General features: G+C 49.5%; 1 protein-coding gene across 14 annotated transcripts in view; it reads right to left on the minus strand.

Moving 5' to 3' along the window:
- Positions 1–15,000, minus strand: part of EBF3 (EBF transcription factor 3) — a 117,396-nt gene that overhangs the window by 35,012 nt on the left and 67,384 nt on the right. For 10 of the 14 annotated variants that reach the window (XM_081267456.1, XM_081267453.1, XM_081267450.1 and 7 more), the window contains exons 7-8: positions 4,395–4,476; positions 816–960 (exon numbers count right to left, since the gene is read on the minus strand). In XM_081267456.1, the coding sequence (XP_081123582.1) occupies positions 816–960; positions 4,395–4,476 (227 nt within the window). The remainder of the gene's footprint in view (positions 1–815; positions 961–4,394; positions 4,477–15,000) is intronic. The other 4 variants (XM_081267457.1, XM_081267461.1, XM_081267462.1 and 1 more) reach the window with 1 other exon arrangement.

Raw genomic sequence — 15,000 nt, forward strand, 5'->3', positions numbered from 1 at the left:
AAACTCTCACATTGCTTTATCAATGACTCAGACTGGCCAACGTCTCATGATTACTATGGGACACTGGAGGGAGGAAATGGCTCCTGATTGGCAGGGATGGGAAAGTAGTGGGCACCAAGCACCTGCAGGAAAAGACAGGCTGAGGGGCTCGATGTCAGGCCCAACCCAGGCCCAGAGTTGCTGAAATCGACTCCCAATATCCGAGGACACTTGTCCCTACCTGCCCTCTCAAGGAAATTCTCTTTTAACAAGCAAAACAAGAAGTCCATCAGTTGGAAGTGTTTGACAAGAAAAAATAAAATTTTATGCTGTTTTTCTCACCCCCAGCCCCATCCTGACTTGCGCGCGCGCGCGCACACACACACACACACACACACACACACACACGTGTGTACACACTCCACCCAGGGATAGCAAGTGGACCTCCCAGTGCCTTCTGAGCTGACTGGACCAGGGTGTAACCACCCACGGAAGCAAGAGCCAAGTGTTTGGGGATGAGCTTCTGGATGGGAGCTTCCAACAGCCAAAATAAAACCAAATAAATCAAAACTGCAAGAAAAGCTGTGAGCAAAAGAAAGCTTAGAAACAAACCAAGAACATGAAGGCTATGGCAGGTGAGGTGACCACCTGACAAAGGGAGAGGGAGACCAAGCCCGGGGCCTGGCCCCCTGGGCCCTGGGGACCCGCTACCACCACTAGGGAGGCCCAAGGGAGCACACAGGCTGGTGAGAGCAACTCCACGTGGGTCGACACAAAGAATGGTGCAAAGGAAAAGAAGCATCGCAAATAAAAGAGTACATGTAGCATGTGCCTACCATTTTCCAGATAAGAAGGGGCCGTACCTTCTGACGGGTCCAGGCGGCGGGCTCGCCGCCCGTGTTTGGAGTTGTTGTGCACAAACATGTTGTCGGACACGGCCAACACATGGCCGTCCACGTTGACTGTTGTCGATACAACAACCTGCGAAGACGAAGTGGGTTTGAAAATGGAGCTGGCAAAGGGAGGCCAGCCCCCGCGGATACCGCAGAGCACAGGAGACCCCCTCCTGAACCCCACCACCAGGCCCTCACAGCTCTTTTGGTAATAGGGGTGGGTTGTGTGGTTTTGTTTTGACTCGGGGTTGCTTCTTTTCAAAGACTGGCTCCGCTAATTACAGTTTAATCTCTTATTATGCTACAAGTGAATTCAATGCAGAAAAATGTTATTGTCACCATCAGCTTCAGAAACACCCCTCTAGCCACTCATTTTAAAGTCCCTGTTTTGATTGATCTGTTCACGTATTGATTAGATAGTTTATCTAATTTAAATTAGTTCACTTAAGACCAGCCTCCCTTGAAGAGCTGTAAGGATTGACAGTTGCCCCAAAAGGGTCTCATAAATCAGGACCCATCCTCTCCCCAACATTTTATCAGCAAATGATCCCTAAGTCAATTTTACAATTACATTTAATGTCTTGTAATGAACATTTTTGCCTCTGAAAAGACCAAGTTGAGTGTGAATGGCGGAAGTGTTCTAAATTCTCCCTCCAGTTCATGGGAAGGTGGTAAGGGCAGGTGCTGTCCTTTCTGTGGGAGTGAGTGCCTCCAGTCTTAGGCGGGGCTCAGAGGATACCCCTGGGGGGAGAGGACAGGTCAGGGCTCCTACACCCTCAGAGGCCTCCTGCTGGTGCCACATACCTACCTTCCCAGCTGAGCCTGTCATAGGTATCTCAGAAACAATGGACCCAGGAAACCACACAGTTCAACGTGGCCCTGACCCTTCTCTTTAATGAGTGGGTCCCTGTGCTGTGCTGCCTCCAGAGTGGCTAGAGCGCAAGCCAGGTTTACTGGGTCTCACAGTGGGCTTCCTGGGGCCTGAGCCTGGGTGGGCAGGGAAGAAGTCGGGCTCAGTACCACAGCTGGGCAGACAAGGCAGGTCTTGGAGCCACACTACCCTAGAAAGTTGCATGGCAGGAGGCAGCGAGCAGGGACATCCAGGTACAATGAACTGTGACAAGCCAAGGCTGCGCTGGGTGGTGGTAAGTAACAACCCTCAGTGTTGGTTCATCAAATGTAAAGAGCACTATGTCAAAGATGTCAATCAGGGGGCAATTGTGAGAGGCAACCAGGGCATTGGGGAGCTTCCCTAACTTTCTAAAGAACTTTTTTCTAAATCTGAAACTGCTCTAATAAAAACAGCTTATTAATAATTAAATAAACTGAATTAGATTTTTCAAATTAATGAATAGAAATGATTAAAGACAAGTAAATAGTATTGTTAAGAGTTTAAAAAAGAAGCCAAGGGTTGGGGATATAGTTACCCTAGCATGGAAAAAAAAATAATCCACAAAACCAAACAACAAAAAAAACTCCTGACAAAACAGAAGCCATGGCTGCACATCTGTCTGTGAATGCATGGGTGCATGGGTAACTGGCTTTTTTTTTTTTTAAAGAGAGAGTGAGAGAAGAGAGGGAGAAAGAGAGAGAATTTTAATATTTATTTTTTAGTTCTCGGTGGACACAACATCTTTGTTTGTATGTGGTGCTGAGGATCGAACCCAGGCTGCACGCATGCCAGGCAAGTGCGCTACCGCTTGAGCCACATCCCCAGGCCGGGTAACTGCTTTTTAAAAACCTCAGGTTCCACAGAAGATCGTGAAGTGGGGGCAGTATGAGCTCCATCAGGGGAGCGTCCTTGACACTGTCTCCCCTTGGGCCTGCCAGGGTCCCAGGGGTCTCAGCAACACTAGGCCGTTTGAGCCTCCAGCTGTGGATGCCACCACTGCGCACACTGGCACTGCCCTCTGGAACCCTGGCAGGGGCACACTGGTGTCACTATGTTGGGGCCAGGCCTGGAGGAGCCAAGGGCTGCTCCTGGGCACCCAGGCGCCCTCCTTGGGTCCACCTGAAGGCCCCCTTTGGGCATGAAAGGAATTCCCTGAACATATCCCCCAAGCCTGATGCAGACCGCTAATGTCGAGGCTGGGACTTAGCCTTCTTAAGCTCTTAGGCCATATGTTAATAAAGAAACAAGAAGTGGTAAAAATAAAAATTAAAGACACCACCTCGGTTCTGTCATCCTTATTTAGGCCCGTCACCAGGGAAAACAGGGCCATTCAGCAGAGAAATGCATGCTATGCATTTCCTCTTGGGCCAGCTCTGCCAAGCACCTGGGAAGGTGCCAAAGCCGGCGTAGAGCATCCTAAGAACCTTGACAAATGCCTAAGTCCAGTTAAACCTTCCAGGAGGCAGGAAGATTCACTAGAGACCAGAGGAAGTCCTCCTAGGCCCTTCAGCTCCACGGTCAACATTGAGGTTGCCATGACTGATGCTATACTGGGTCAATTGTGAGACAAAGAAGGTGCGGCCACTCTGCCCAGTGTGACCTCCACTCTGTTTAGATGGATCAATATCACCTATGCCCTGTGGAGCCTTGTGCATGAAAAACAGGGAGACCCAACAGTGCGCAAGAATCACTCCCTGGCTAGAGGCCACCGTGGACATGAAGGGAGGGGCAGGGATCCTGCCTTCCTGATGAGCTGAGAGGGTGCACAGGGGCCATGTGCTTTCCTAAAGGACTGAAGCATTATGAGCTTCCTGAAAACACTTTGAGCTATTTGATGGAAAGCGGTCTATGTCCCAAACAAGACTTGCTAGGTAACTCATCCATCTAGTGTTCACTCCCATCAGCCACCCACTTCCTCTCTGGTTGGCAGGTACCAGCTGTAGTTCTCTGCTCCAGCCCAGAATATTTATCTAATGCAAATTGGCCAAATAATCCTTTACCCTGATGTAGCCCCTCACCACTCACAAAGGCAAGAAAAACACAAACACTCTTCTAATAATTGGTCCCTGAACTTAGCCCACTCTCTTCTCTCCTATAGGCAAAATCCTCTCCCAGGACAACAGGGACAGAAGTTAGCCTGGGCCAGAAAGAGACCAGCAGCCAGGGCTGAAACAGACAAAGTTGGAAAAAGCAAACCTCCGGGACAGGTAGAGGGGGCTGGGAAAGCATTCTGAAATTTGCAGAGGCCTATATTAGGCAGGGGCAGGCCTCTCTATGAGGAGGGTCCAAGACCCTGAGATTTCCTGAAAGTTTGCATATGGTTCTTCCCAAGCTGAAAACCAATCAATAATCAATCGATCATCAATCCCTATAAGATCCTTGGCACGGCCACATTTTCAGAGCTGACATCAGGTCTGCTGTGGACCATGACTGGGCTCCATGAATCTGGCACCCTGAAGACACCAGGTCGTTTTTAAAGTGTTTTAGTCACATGAGTTTTCAAATGAGGTAAGTCTTGTTTGCTACTGGCCCTTGGAGAACTACAGACTGTTTTCTGAACAACTGCAAAATCAGTGAATTCAGATACTACAAGAGCAGCCAGCCAGGCTGCCTGCCCTTGGGGTGCATACCTGGAATCTCCGCATATCCCGAGGGTTGCCTGCATTCTTCAAACAGTTCTGATTGCACTTGAGGAAAAACTTTAGGAAGAATCTACAAAAACACAAAACACAGATAGTTAGAATCATCAGACATAAGACCAATCTTTTGAAAAATACTTGTGCCAGGGCACAGTGAAGACCACTCATGGCTGCGTCTGGCTGCCCTGGAAGTGGGTAATACTGGGAGAAGGTGCAGGCCAGGGTACAGGGTGCCCAGTCCACAGCTAGCACAAGTACTCTTGTGCATGCAGCTTGGGAGCCCTGGCTGCCATGTGCCTGGCACATGATCCCCAAACTGGACTGGCCTTCTCTTGCCTGGATCTTCACACAACCAGCCATTACCCTTTGGGAAAGCATGGTCCCAGACAGGGCTCTGTCTTCAATTAATAAAACACTGGACGTCTGGTTGAATTTGAATTTGAGATAGGAAACAAATAACTCTGCTATGCTCTGGGACACACCTATATTATAAAAAAGATCTGTTTATTTGTAATTGAATGTGCTACATCTTGACCTGGCAGTCCAGCTCTAGAGGACAGCCCCGCCCAGGCAAACACACTTTTAAAAACAGATGTTAAAAGTTCAATAACTCTCAAGAACAAGGGACTACGGAGTGACATGATTTCTGGGGAAGGTCTCTGAGCGTAAGGGTACAGTGCACAGTTCTTGGTGTGGTCAGGAAACTGGCTCCAGCTGAGCACAGGCGCAAGGCAGCATCCCAGGTGGGAGTGGCGAGGCCAGGCTCGAGACCTAGCTCCGTCTCCCCCCAAGCCCTCCCCTGGTGTTCGTGGAAGTCAGATTCAGGAGTCCTGACAAAGTAGAGATGCTGTGTCAAAAACGTCACTGTGGGGGCCGGGATTGTGGCTCAGAGGTAGAACACTCGCCTAGCACGGGCGGGGCCCAGGTTCAATCCTCAGCACCACATAAAAATGAAGGCATTGTGTTGTGTCTGTCTACACCTAATAAGTAAATAAATAAATATATTTTCTATAAAAATGTCATTGTGCTGCCCTCCCCATTCCTGCAAGCTCAGGTACAAAGGCAGATGTGCTGGCTTTTGGTCCCAATGGGCAGACAGTGGGTAGTGTCACCACCCATGGGGAGACAGGATTCTCCCTGTGCAACACCTCTTGCAAAGGCCACTTCTGTTGTAAGCCCAAGTGGACTCTGCTGACACATCTCCTATCCTCGGGTGTCAGAGCATGCTTTCCAGCAAGGTTATACACAAAACCTTCTGTTTTCTCCCAAAATATCATCTGTCCTACTTGGTGATGATTAATGTTCTATGAGGTTTCACATGATTTCCTTGATGCGTGGTGTTCAAGGTTCCTTGTTGGCAGTTGCAGTATCAGAAATGCAGACTCCGTAGACAGAGGCTCATTTCTCTACTGGAACCTCAACATATCCTGGAAGACTCCTGACTGCGGCAGAGGAAAACCCAGTCGATGGGGGAAAGAATGGTGGCCATTTAATTAAATTTTCTTACATACCGTGAGGCCTCGCTATTTTAGGCCAGAATTTACATCTTTTATTAACTCACCTCACCTATACACTTAGCTCACACTGCCTCCTAACACCATCTGCCATCAGCCATGGCAAGTCACTTGATATTCCACCCACCAATTTTTCCTAACAACCACTGTGCAATTAAACTCCACACATTCTGCGGCGAGGTAAATTAGGCGCACCTGCGGCCACACTGCATTTGAACTGCATCAGAAAGGGCCTAACAAGGTGAGGGCGCCACAAAGTTACCGTCCTGTCAGGCAATTAGGTTTTCACTTGGGGGACAGCCACGCGGTGCAATTACGCCCCACATTACACTCGGCTAATCTTCTGAGCAGGCGCCGGCCCGAGAAGCGGCTCGTCTACAGAGGTACCTGCACGGAGCTGGCAGTGAGAGCTTTTTTTTGTGTGAAATAAAAGATGTTCTCCCCCTTCAGAGGACGGTACTTTAAATTCCTGGATGTCTGGTTAGCCAGTTCACCCTGTTACCTCTAAGAGAGCAGAGCGTGTTTGGAAGATATCCCAGGTAGCCCTTGCCCCAGCCCTGATGGCCAGGAGGCCCCCAGGGCCTTAACAAGGAAGTTGGGTGCTGGGCCTGTAAGTGTCCGGAGCACCCACGGGGTCCACAGTACAGGAACGCACACTTGCCCCCTCCCTCTCGATGTGGCAATCATAGGCTGTCCTGTGCAAGGGCAGGGCAAGTACTTCAGAAAGATCCCCAGATCCCCTCGGAGAGCAGGGTCCTTAAGTACAGAGGCCCCAGTGACTCAAGTGCAATCAAGCACACAGTCACCAGACTCCTCGCCAGGTGGCTGCGACCTCTGTAGGACAGAGGAAGACTCACAGGGGACCCAGGGGCTTGGTGCTCACCCTCTACCTGCATTTTGGAAATGTCCCTGGGGCGTTCCACCAAGCCTTCGCAGGCAGAGGTGGCACAGCAAGTACTGTCCAGACACACCTGCAGGGTTCGGGAGGGATGAGGAGGCTGAAGGCCCGGCAGGCAGAGTCAAGCGGCCCTCAGTCCTTTACTCCATCACCCCCCAGTTGGCTTTCTCCTAAGAAATATCTGACAACCCCTTTACATATCTCACTTCCCGAGTCCAGGACACAAAGGATTTAATACTCTTGTTATGAAAGGAAAAATCCTTCCTATGTCAGAAAATCTTTGGCTTTAGCACCAATAAACTCTTTATTACTGCTAAACATGGATTTGCTGCTCGATCGCAAAGAGGCGATAAAAATTCTAACCTGTCATTAGTACATTATGCTTAATTGTGTACAGTGTGTTTCCCTGCATCTGCTGCCCGACAGCAAAATGACCATTATGTGCACTAATTCCCTGACCCCGTCTTTATTTCCCTAAAGAGTCATCATCTTTCACAGTAGGTACCAGAGTAAATCAAGCTTGAAATATGGGCTTTATTTACTTGTTTCTCCCAGGCAGAGGGGAAGACAGCGGCTAAAGACAAACTGCTCCACGTCCGTTACTCCCCCGTAATGTTCTACTCGGAAACAGCTCACAGAATCCCAGAAAGTTCTCAGGAGCTGTTACTAGCAGGGAGGCGTGGTCCTATCACTCAAGAAATGGGGTTCCTCTCCCACAGCACAGAGCACCAGGGAGATGTCCTGTGGCACCGCTCTCTGTCTTAGGGCACAGGGTGCGGGCAGTTTCCTCTTCTAACTCCTGAGCACCCAATGATGAGTGTGGGAGGCAGGGGACCCTCACCTGAGAGGACAGTGATGGAGGGGCAGGGGGCCTGATTACACCTGATTACACGGAGTTCAAGCTGGAAACTCCCGGGCCCTCCCTTCCTCTGTCCTGCTGGACCAGTGTGGTCCTCTGCTCCCAACGGAGAAGGGATAGTCCAGTCACCCCGGCCTCAGTATCAGGGTCCCAACAAACAGCTCCAGTCGCCACGTGCGTGCAGGGTGGCAGCCAGCCCAGGAGGATTTAAACTGGACTAAAACGAATAACGGGTCCAGCGTTGGCACCAGAGCCCAGTGTAGGTACCACAGGATGAGGGGCGAGCCCCCCCCCCCAACCAATTTCAAAGTCAGCTCCGTATCTGTGTGTTTAAACTATGAATTAGTTCATTTATATTTACTTTTATGAAGCTGATTAGCCAGAGCTTCTCTATCTGATGAAAATCATTTTAATTGTAGTGTTAGGCTCCTGTGTAATATCCATTACATTATGAACTGTTTAAATTCTACATGGGCATTGTGTAAATTGGCCCTTTGTGAGCTAGCAGGCAATTAGGACCAAACAGCTCTCCTTTAAACGGCTACAGAACTTTGTGGTGTTGTTCAGGACAATCAGAGACAAAGGAGGCTGTTTAATTGTAATTTAATGGAATATCAAAGAGTCCGTGGCATTAGACGCTGGCAACAGAGAGCAGGAGAGAAAAATTAACTGCAATTATGTTTGATTAAAGCTATCCTTCTCAATAATCAGCGGTCCTGACAGGCCACGGGGCTCCAGTGGGCTCCAGGATGGCAAAAGGTGTTGAGCAATATTAGGGCCAATAAAGGGGATATTAGCATAGCTAATTACAGCCCTGCAAAACCTGCAAAGGGGGCCTCTGTGTATTGTAATGTGTGAAATAATTGGCCAAGGCCGTTATCAATTACATAAGGAATGAATTTGGTTTGTCAGGGAAAAGCTGATGAGCTGCGTTTCATCTGACACCATCCTTCCCGCCCTGGCCCAGGCAGCTCGGAACTTCCCCACTTCCGTGAAGAGCTGCAGCCTTCCAGTGGCCACGTCACTGATAAGATCATCCCGCCAGCAAGCGCTAGGTAATTAATACAGCCCGGCCCCACGCCCTCCCAGCCACTGATGTTTTTACCTAAACGAAGCCACTAATCATGTAATGATGATTTCTTTCCCTCTGGTCAAAGGAGAAATGGATGGGTTCCTCAGAAGTGCAGAAGCTCCGTGGGCGCACCCTGGTGACCGAGGGGGATAAGGGAACTTGGCACTGTTTGAACCACGCCTCCTGCACATGACCCTTGTTGGAAGTCCCCTACCTCTCAGCACCCCTCTATGTGGGTTTTTTTTTTTAATATTTATTTTTTAGTTCTCGGCGGACACAACATCTTTGTTGGTATGTGGTGCTGAGGATCGAACCCGGGCCGCACGCATGCCAGGCGAGCGCGCTACCGCTTGAGCCACATCCCCAGCCCCTCTATGTGGGTTTTTTAAGTAGTTTTTTTATTTCTTAATCGTCAACGTTTAGGCTCTTTCAGGACTTGGTTTTGTTTGAAAGAGTCCCAGCACCAGAAGAAGTGACCCTGATTAGCCGAGAGGAAAGGCACCAGGCAGAGCCAGGGTCAGTGGTGTGCCATGGCCTCGACTCTGCTTGCTGAGTGGCCACACACCCTGCAAAGAACCCTGGCTTCTCACAGAGCCGAGTTCCTACCCAAGCTCCAGCCTGTCCTAGCAGGCTCGACCTTGCTCCTGGCCCTCAACGTGGGCAACATGGGAAATCTGAGTCTGGAATGAAAAATATTAGTATCTTTTACAAAATGGGGGCTTGATTTTCAGTTTTAAAGTGGGGCTCTTAATAAGCAGCACACTCAAACCAGGGGGTAGGCCTTCAGCTCATCAATCAAAACCCCAGGGCGTCGCGTGTGAATCACCGTTTGGTGACAGCATCCAGGGTTCCACAGGCTGCAAGGAGCCCGATCCAGATCGAGGCCTCACACCTTTAGTTACTGCTATTTTAATGCATAGTAGTCTAGACAAGAAAAAGTGCACACAGGAGGCCCAGCTTGAGAAGTCACCAGCTGCTGGTGGTACAGGGAAAAGCTGCTCCAGGGGACGGGGCTTCCTTGGTGGGGGAAAGAAAGCATTTGGAACGAGGGAGTGATGGCCCCACAGCCACCAAATCGCTCACTTCCAAAAGGTTGATCTCATGTTATGTCAATTTCACTTCCTTTACAAAGGAAGTCTCACCCCAGAGGAGCAGGCAAGAGCAAGAGTAGAACTGGCAGGCCTTTTGGGGATGGGTGGCTGCAGCCCTTACTCTGCTGTTGAAATGAAATAGTTAAGAGTCAAATTAAAAGATAGAGCCTTTAAGAGCCTTTTCCCTGACTGATAAGAGAGTGGCCACAGAGTGATCCTCGAGGTCCTGCTAATTACTGGGAAGTCCCTGAAAGCAGTGGCCGCAGCTGTGGAGTGTGCACGCCCGGCCATCAGTCGCTGGAGTATTGATCCTGAGCAATTCTAGCCAATCGGCCGGGCGCTGCACGGTGTGCTTCCCTCACAGACCTGTAATGAGCAGTTCCCATACACGGACTACATTCTGCTGACATCAGATCTGTGCACCAGGCAGTACACAGGTCAATACATATCGGATTTCCAAAATGCGAGGGTCTTAATGTCAGGCCTCTCTTTTTCTCTCACTCCTGCCATTAGCGATGACTGGGCTCACGTTCTTTAATGCCATACGAGAGGAAAAATCTGCTCCATTAGTCTGATTTATTCTTCAAATATGCCATGACAAATTGCTTTAACACCAGACTTATTAAATTCTTGTGCATTTCAAGTTAGGGGTCTCACAGACTTGTAGTGCCTGAATGACGTCATCATGACGGGGGCGGGGGCAGAGGGCGACAGGGCTGAGTTTTACAGCTGGGCCAGATCTCCTTTGTCGGGGGCCTGCCCCCCCTCCCCAGGTGAGAGGTCAGGGTGGGCTGACAGCCCGCCTGGGAGGACCTGGTCTCCACGGGAGGCGTTCCCCGGGCACGCATGATATCCTGCATGTAAATGTAGATGCGTAAGGATTTGGAAATATCCACGGCTTGACTCGCAGTTCAACAATTGCTGGCCTTTGTCTGGGGAATCTGCTCTAGTGTAGCAGAGCCGTCTCTAGTGGACCCCAGCTATTTTACTTCCCTCCGCTGTAGTAACCACACCGCATTAACAATATTTGTACTACAATCGCCAAGGGACCCACTTCCCAGATTCTATCACTTCTTTATCTCCTGACAAATACCTCACTATCGAACATTATTAGGTTTAGAAAATTAACCCTTCGCGGTCTAGAGCCGTACCAGGCCCCATCGTCCCTCCAAAGGGCCTTATCGCTAAGTTTCTGCTATAATGGTTTTTCTTTTCATCACAATTTCAGCAGCAGCTGTCAAGAGGCACTTATAGATACCATGATCTTGTACTTTTGCAATGATTCTCATTAAAATGATGCCAAAGAGATCTGATGGGGTTTAATGGCTTTGCCGGCCAGCTCGATAGCCACTTCCACAGCAGATCCCGTGCCGAGGGCTCCGTTTGGGGGAATTTGTATGACTTGCATTAAACTTTTCCGGGTGGTTTTAATGTGCTCAGATAAGTACAACCCAGGCAGACACCCTAATAGCAAGCGCATCCCAGAGTTCCACGCTTTGCCGGCTGCCCTCCTCGGCTGGCTGTCAGAGTTCCAGTTAGTGTTTTCTGTAACAGTTCCTGATATTTCGTGATAGTTTTGATAAGGTTATCTGTTTAAAAGAAGTCAACTGCACAGCACAAAAGAAATGTGAAGTGCACTATATTTACACTGGGGTGCTTGTTTCAAGTGCCTATCTTTCTTCTCCCCCTTTACCTATTTCTCTATTTCTAATGGGCGATGCAGCATTGACATTATTTCCCCAGCAGATCACTAGCCCTGTCAATCAGTCTGTATTTTGTCTTTTGCTGCGGGCTCATTAAAACAGCTTCCTCACTCCCTCTGGACACTGCTCTATTTGCCAGCTCTGATCACGAAGCTCCTTATTTAAGGGAAATGCCAGCATCACTTGGCTCCCATCAGATGCACCCCTGACTCGTTGCCAGCTCCAGGGGAGACTTTCACAGGTTGTGCAGAGATTAAGCGCCTGTGTTCATCCCGACTCAGGATTTCAAACCTCTCCCGCCATCCCGGTGTGCGTTTTGGGGGATCTGAAGATAACGGCAATGTCTGTCTGGCCATCCTGGCCTCTGCTGGCCACCGAGCTCATGCTCAAAACCAGTGCAGGGCTGGGTTTTGTTTTTATTTTTTCTGGACCTCCAAGTGGGAAGGAGCTTGTTAATCTTTTCCTGATCCAATGTACATTTCCCCCCATCCACACCAGCCTGCTTAATTAAGAACTATCCTCTTCGTAGGCTGAATTATTAATAAAAAAATCACATTTCAAATCAAGCCTGTGCATGCATGGAGGACACCAGTGTTGAACCTGCCTATGCCGGCTCTCTAGCCTTTTAGGTCCTGATTAAAAACTTATTAAAACATTATAAATGATTAATGGGCATGCAGCTCTGAGTGGCAATTATTAGTTTTAATGCAGGTAATGCAGCTTAATGAGGGGCACATGTGCGCCAAGCCTCGCCTTCATTACTCCTTCGTGTCAACATATACAAGAGAAATGTGTGTACAGGTCATCCATTACTCAGAACAGCACCGAGCCCCTCTCTTCACCTCCCTTTGTTGATGAGCCAGGAGCCATAAATTAATCCCTTTCTGTGGCTCAGGGAAGGACCAAGGTGTTAGAATCACGGTAAACCCTGCTCGGCTCCCCACAACACCACGCAGCTCCAGTTGCAGAAGCTCACACGTCATCTTCTCTGCAGCCCTGCGGGACCAGGAGTTTTTCAAGGGGTTTCTGCAGGTCGTCATTGTCTCAGAATCAAGTGCCACCGACACTCAGAGCCGAATGGGTGGCTCTCCTTTCTGGTTTGGGAGGGGCGTGGGGAGCTTGGCTCCACCCGCCAGTGCCTGCCCCCCATGGACGTGGTTTTCCTCATCCCCGGATGGGATCCTCCTGTCCTTCTTGCTAGCTGCGGGCTGCCTGTGGGTTGGGGTGCAGGGGAGTGGTGTGAGAGGCAGGCATAGGCTGGAGCCCCTGGTGGAGGAGTCCTGAGGCTGCAGTGCAGACACAGGAAGAGCCAGCTAGAGTCCCTGCAGCATGCAGACCGCAGGGTGAGCACAGCCCCAGGAAGAGGGGCCAGTGAATGGACGCGTTTAGGATGTCAAGACCAGGAGCCCAGAGTGCCTCCTTGCTCACAAAGAAGCCCATACAAGTCTCCAGCTCCACCGGGACCCTCAGTCTCAGGCCGGCTGCAGCCAGGGAGCAGGCTACTGGGCCCAACTTCTCACGTCACCTTTCATTTTCTGTTTTTGTGACAAGCAGCTTGATCCAGGCTGATCTCCACTATCTGTTTGAAGAGTATTCAGGACTATTTGCATCATTTTATGGCTAATGTATAATATATGGCTCTAAAGTGAGCCCGGGCGCTGTCCTGTTACCGAGCATAAAAAAAGTAAGGGCAATAAAGATACATTAGTTGTCTCAAGCACAGCGGCTCTAACACCAGCAAGAAGGCTGCTGCTCGGAGTTAAGAGGCAACCTTTCCGCCTGACTAAGACAATGGAGGAGTAAAGAAAATGTCAAATCAAGAAAAGCTGGATTTAGAGATGAGGCAGCCCAGAATGACGTTGGGGCCATATTTTGTGAAACTATAATGCAGTTGGCAGCAAAGATCCGTGTTTCTGATTCATCCAGGGCCGCATGGCAAAGCTTTGTCAGTCTGTGCAAGGTATAAATAATTCAGGGTGAGAGATGGCAATTACAGGGCCCTGCACAACCAAAATGAATATTTTATGAGGACTAAAACTGCTCTGGAATGAATCATACACAGGAGTCACACATGGCGAGTGGGCTCATACATGCCAGCCCCAAGAAGAGACGCCGAGGCCCTTATCTCCTTTCAGGGTGTTGACCAGAAGCCTGGAGAACAGTAATCAGCAAGCTCAAAGCAGGCTGTCCATGGGCGCACCCAGGCTTTGGAAAGACTCGTTCCCTGAAGCGCCCAGCAGGGACACACCAAGCCCACCGAACCCAGAGGATGCTCTGCAGGTACACCCTACAGTGTGGTTAGAGGAGTGCCCAGAATCAGCCTGGTGGGTTGCCTGTCATCCGACTGCTCAAATTATTGATAGGTGTTAGCTGGGACCTCCTCTTCCTGAGGGAGTGACCTGAAGTCTGGGTCTGAAGAAGAGAGAACAGCTCTGCTGGCCCAAATGAAATTTCCAAGAGCCTGGGAGGAGCACTGTGTGTCTGTCTCCCACCCTCAGTGACTCTTCACCTGCCTCCCAGCCAGAAGACTAAGGCTTCTCCTCCATCCCTGGTCCTGAAGCTTACATGATCCAGGTCCACTGTCCAAGGGGCCAAGACCATGGCCTTCGACATCCACAACGGTCAAACCTGCACATAAAAGTTGCTTCTCTCGCTTTGAAACAGCACACTATGAGTGGATGGAGTAGAGTTAAAGGGGTCTTTAAAGGCTGAAAGGATGGTTTCATCTGTTACATTTCCTCCAAAAATGCTCCTGGTGAACTGCTAGAACAAATAACAACATTGTTCACCAGGCTGCAGAGGCCCAGGCCTGGTGGTGAATGGCCATTGTGTTTGTGTAGCTACTGATACCTGTGCTTTTGTGGGGAAAGAAGGCCAGGGCCATGACATCAACAAAGCACAAGCACCCCTCTGTGCAGACAGCAGCACGGGTCCCGCACGGTGGGAACCCAACACAAGATCCCTCTGAGAAGGTTTTCTTTAAACCCAACTCCAGTGCATTGTTTATGAAAACAAGGCTATTAGGTATATTAATAATTTGATAAATAGGGATTTGCCCTTAATTATTCATGAAGAACATTTGGCAACAGTAAAATTATATTCGCAGAACAGGTTTATAAACCAGCTAATTATAAATTAAGTATGCAAGAGAAAATTGCTAACCTTGAAATTAAAATATTTTATGATTCTGCAATTATATAAAAAAAAGGTAGAGAATTATCAAAACCCCAGTGTGAGCAGAGAGTACAGCAGGTCTATACAGATGGCAGTGGGCAGGCTGGAGGAGTGTCAGCAGAGGAGATGGACTGAAAGGCCCCGTCCCCCAGCCACCTTGGAGTGGAGGCTTATTCTTCTCAAGTGCAACTTTCCCAGGGTATGAATGATCTGGAAGGACCACCAGCTTCTACCTGGCAGGCAGCTCGGCACCCACAGGAGGGCCCAGTCTGGTTATGTGCAAAGG

The sequence above is a fragment of the Spermophilus citellus genome (assembly GCF_964194105.1).
Source record: "Spermophilus citellus genome assembly, chromosome: 15".
Taxonomy (NCBI): Eukaryota; Metazoa; Chordata; class Mammalia; order Rodentia; family Sciuridae; genus Spermophilus; species Spermophilus citellus.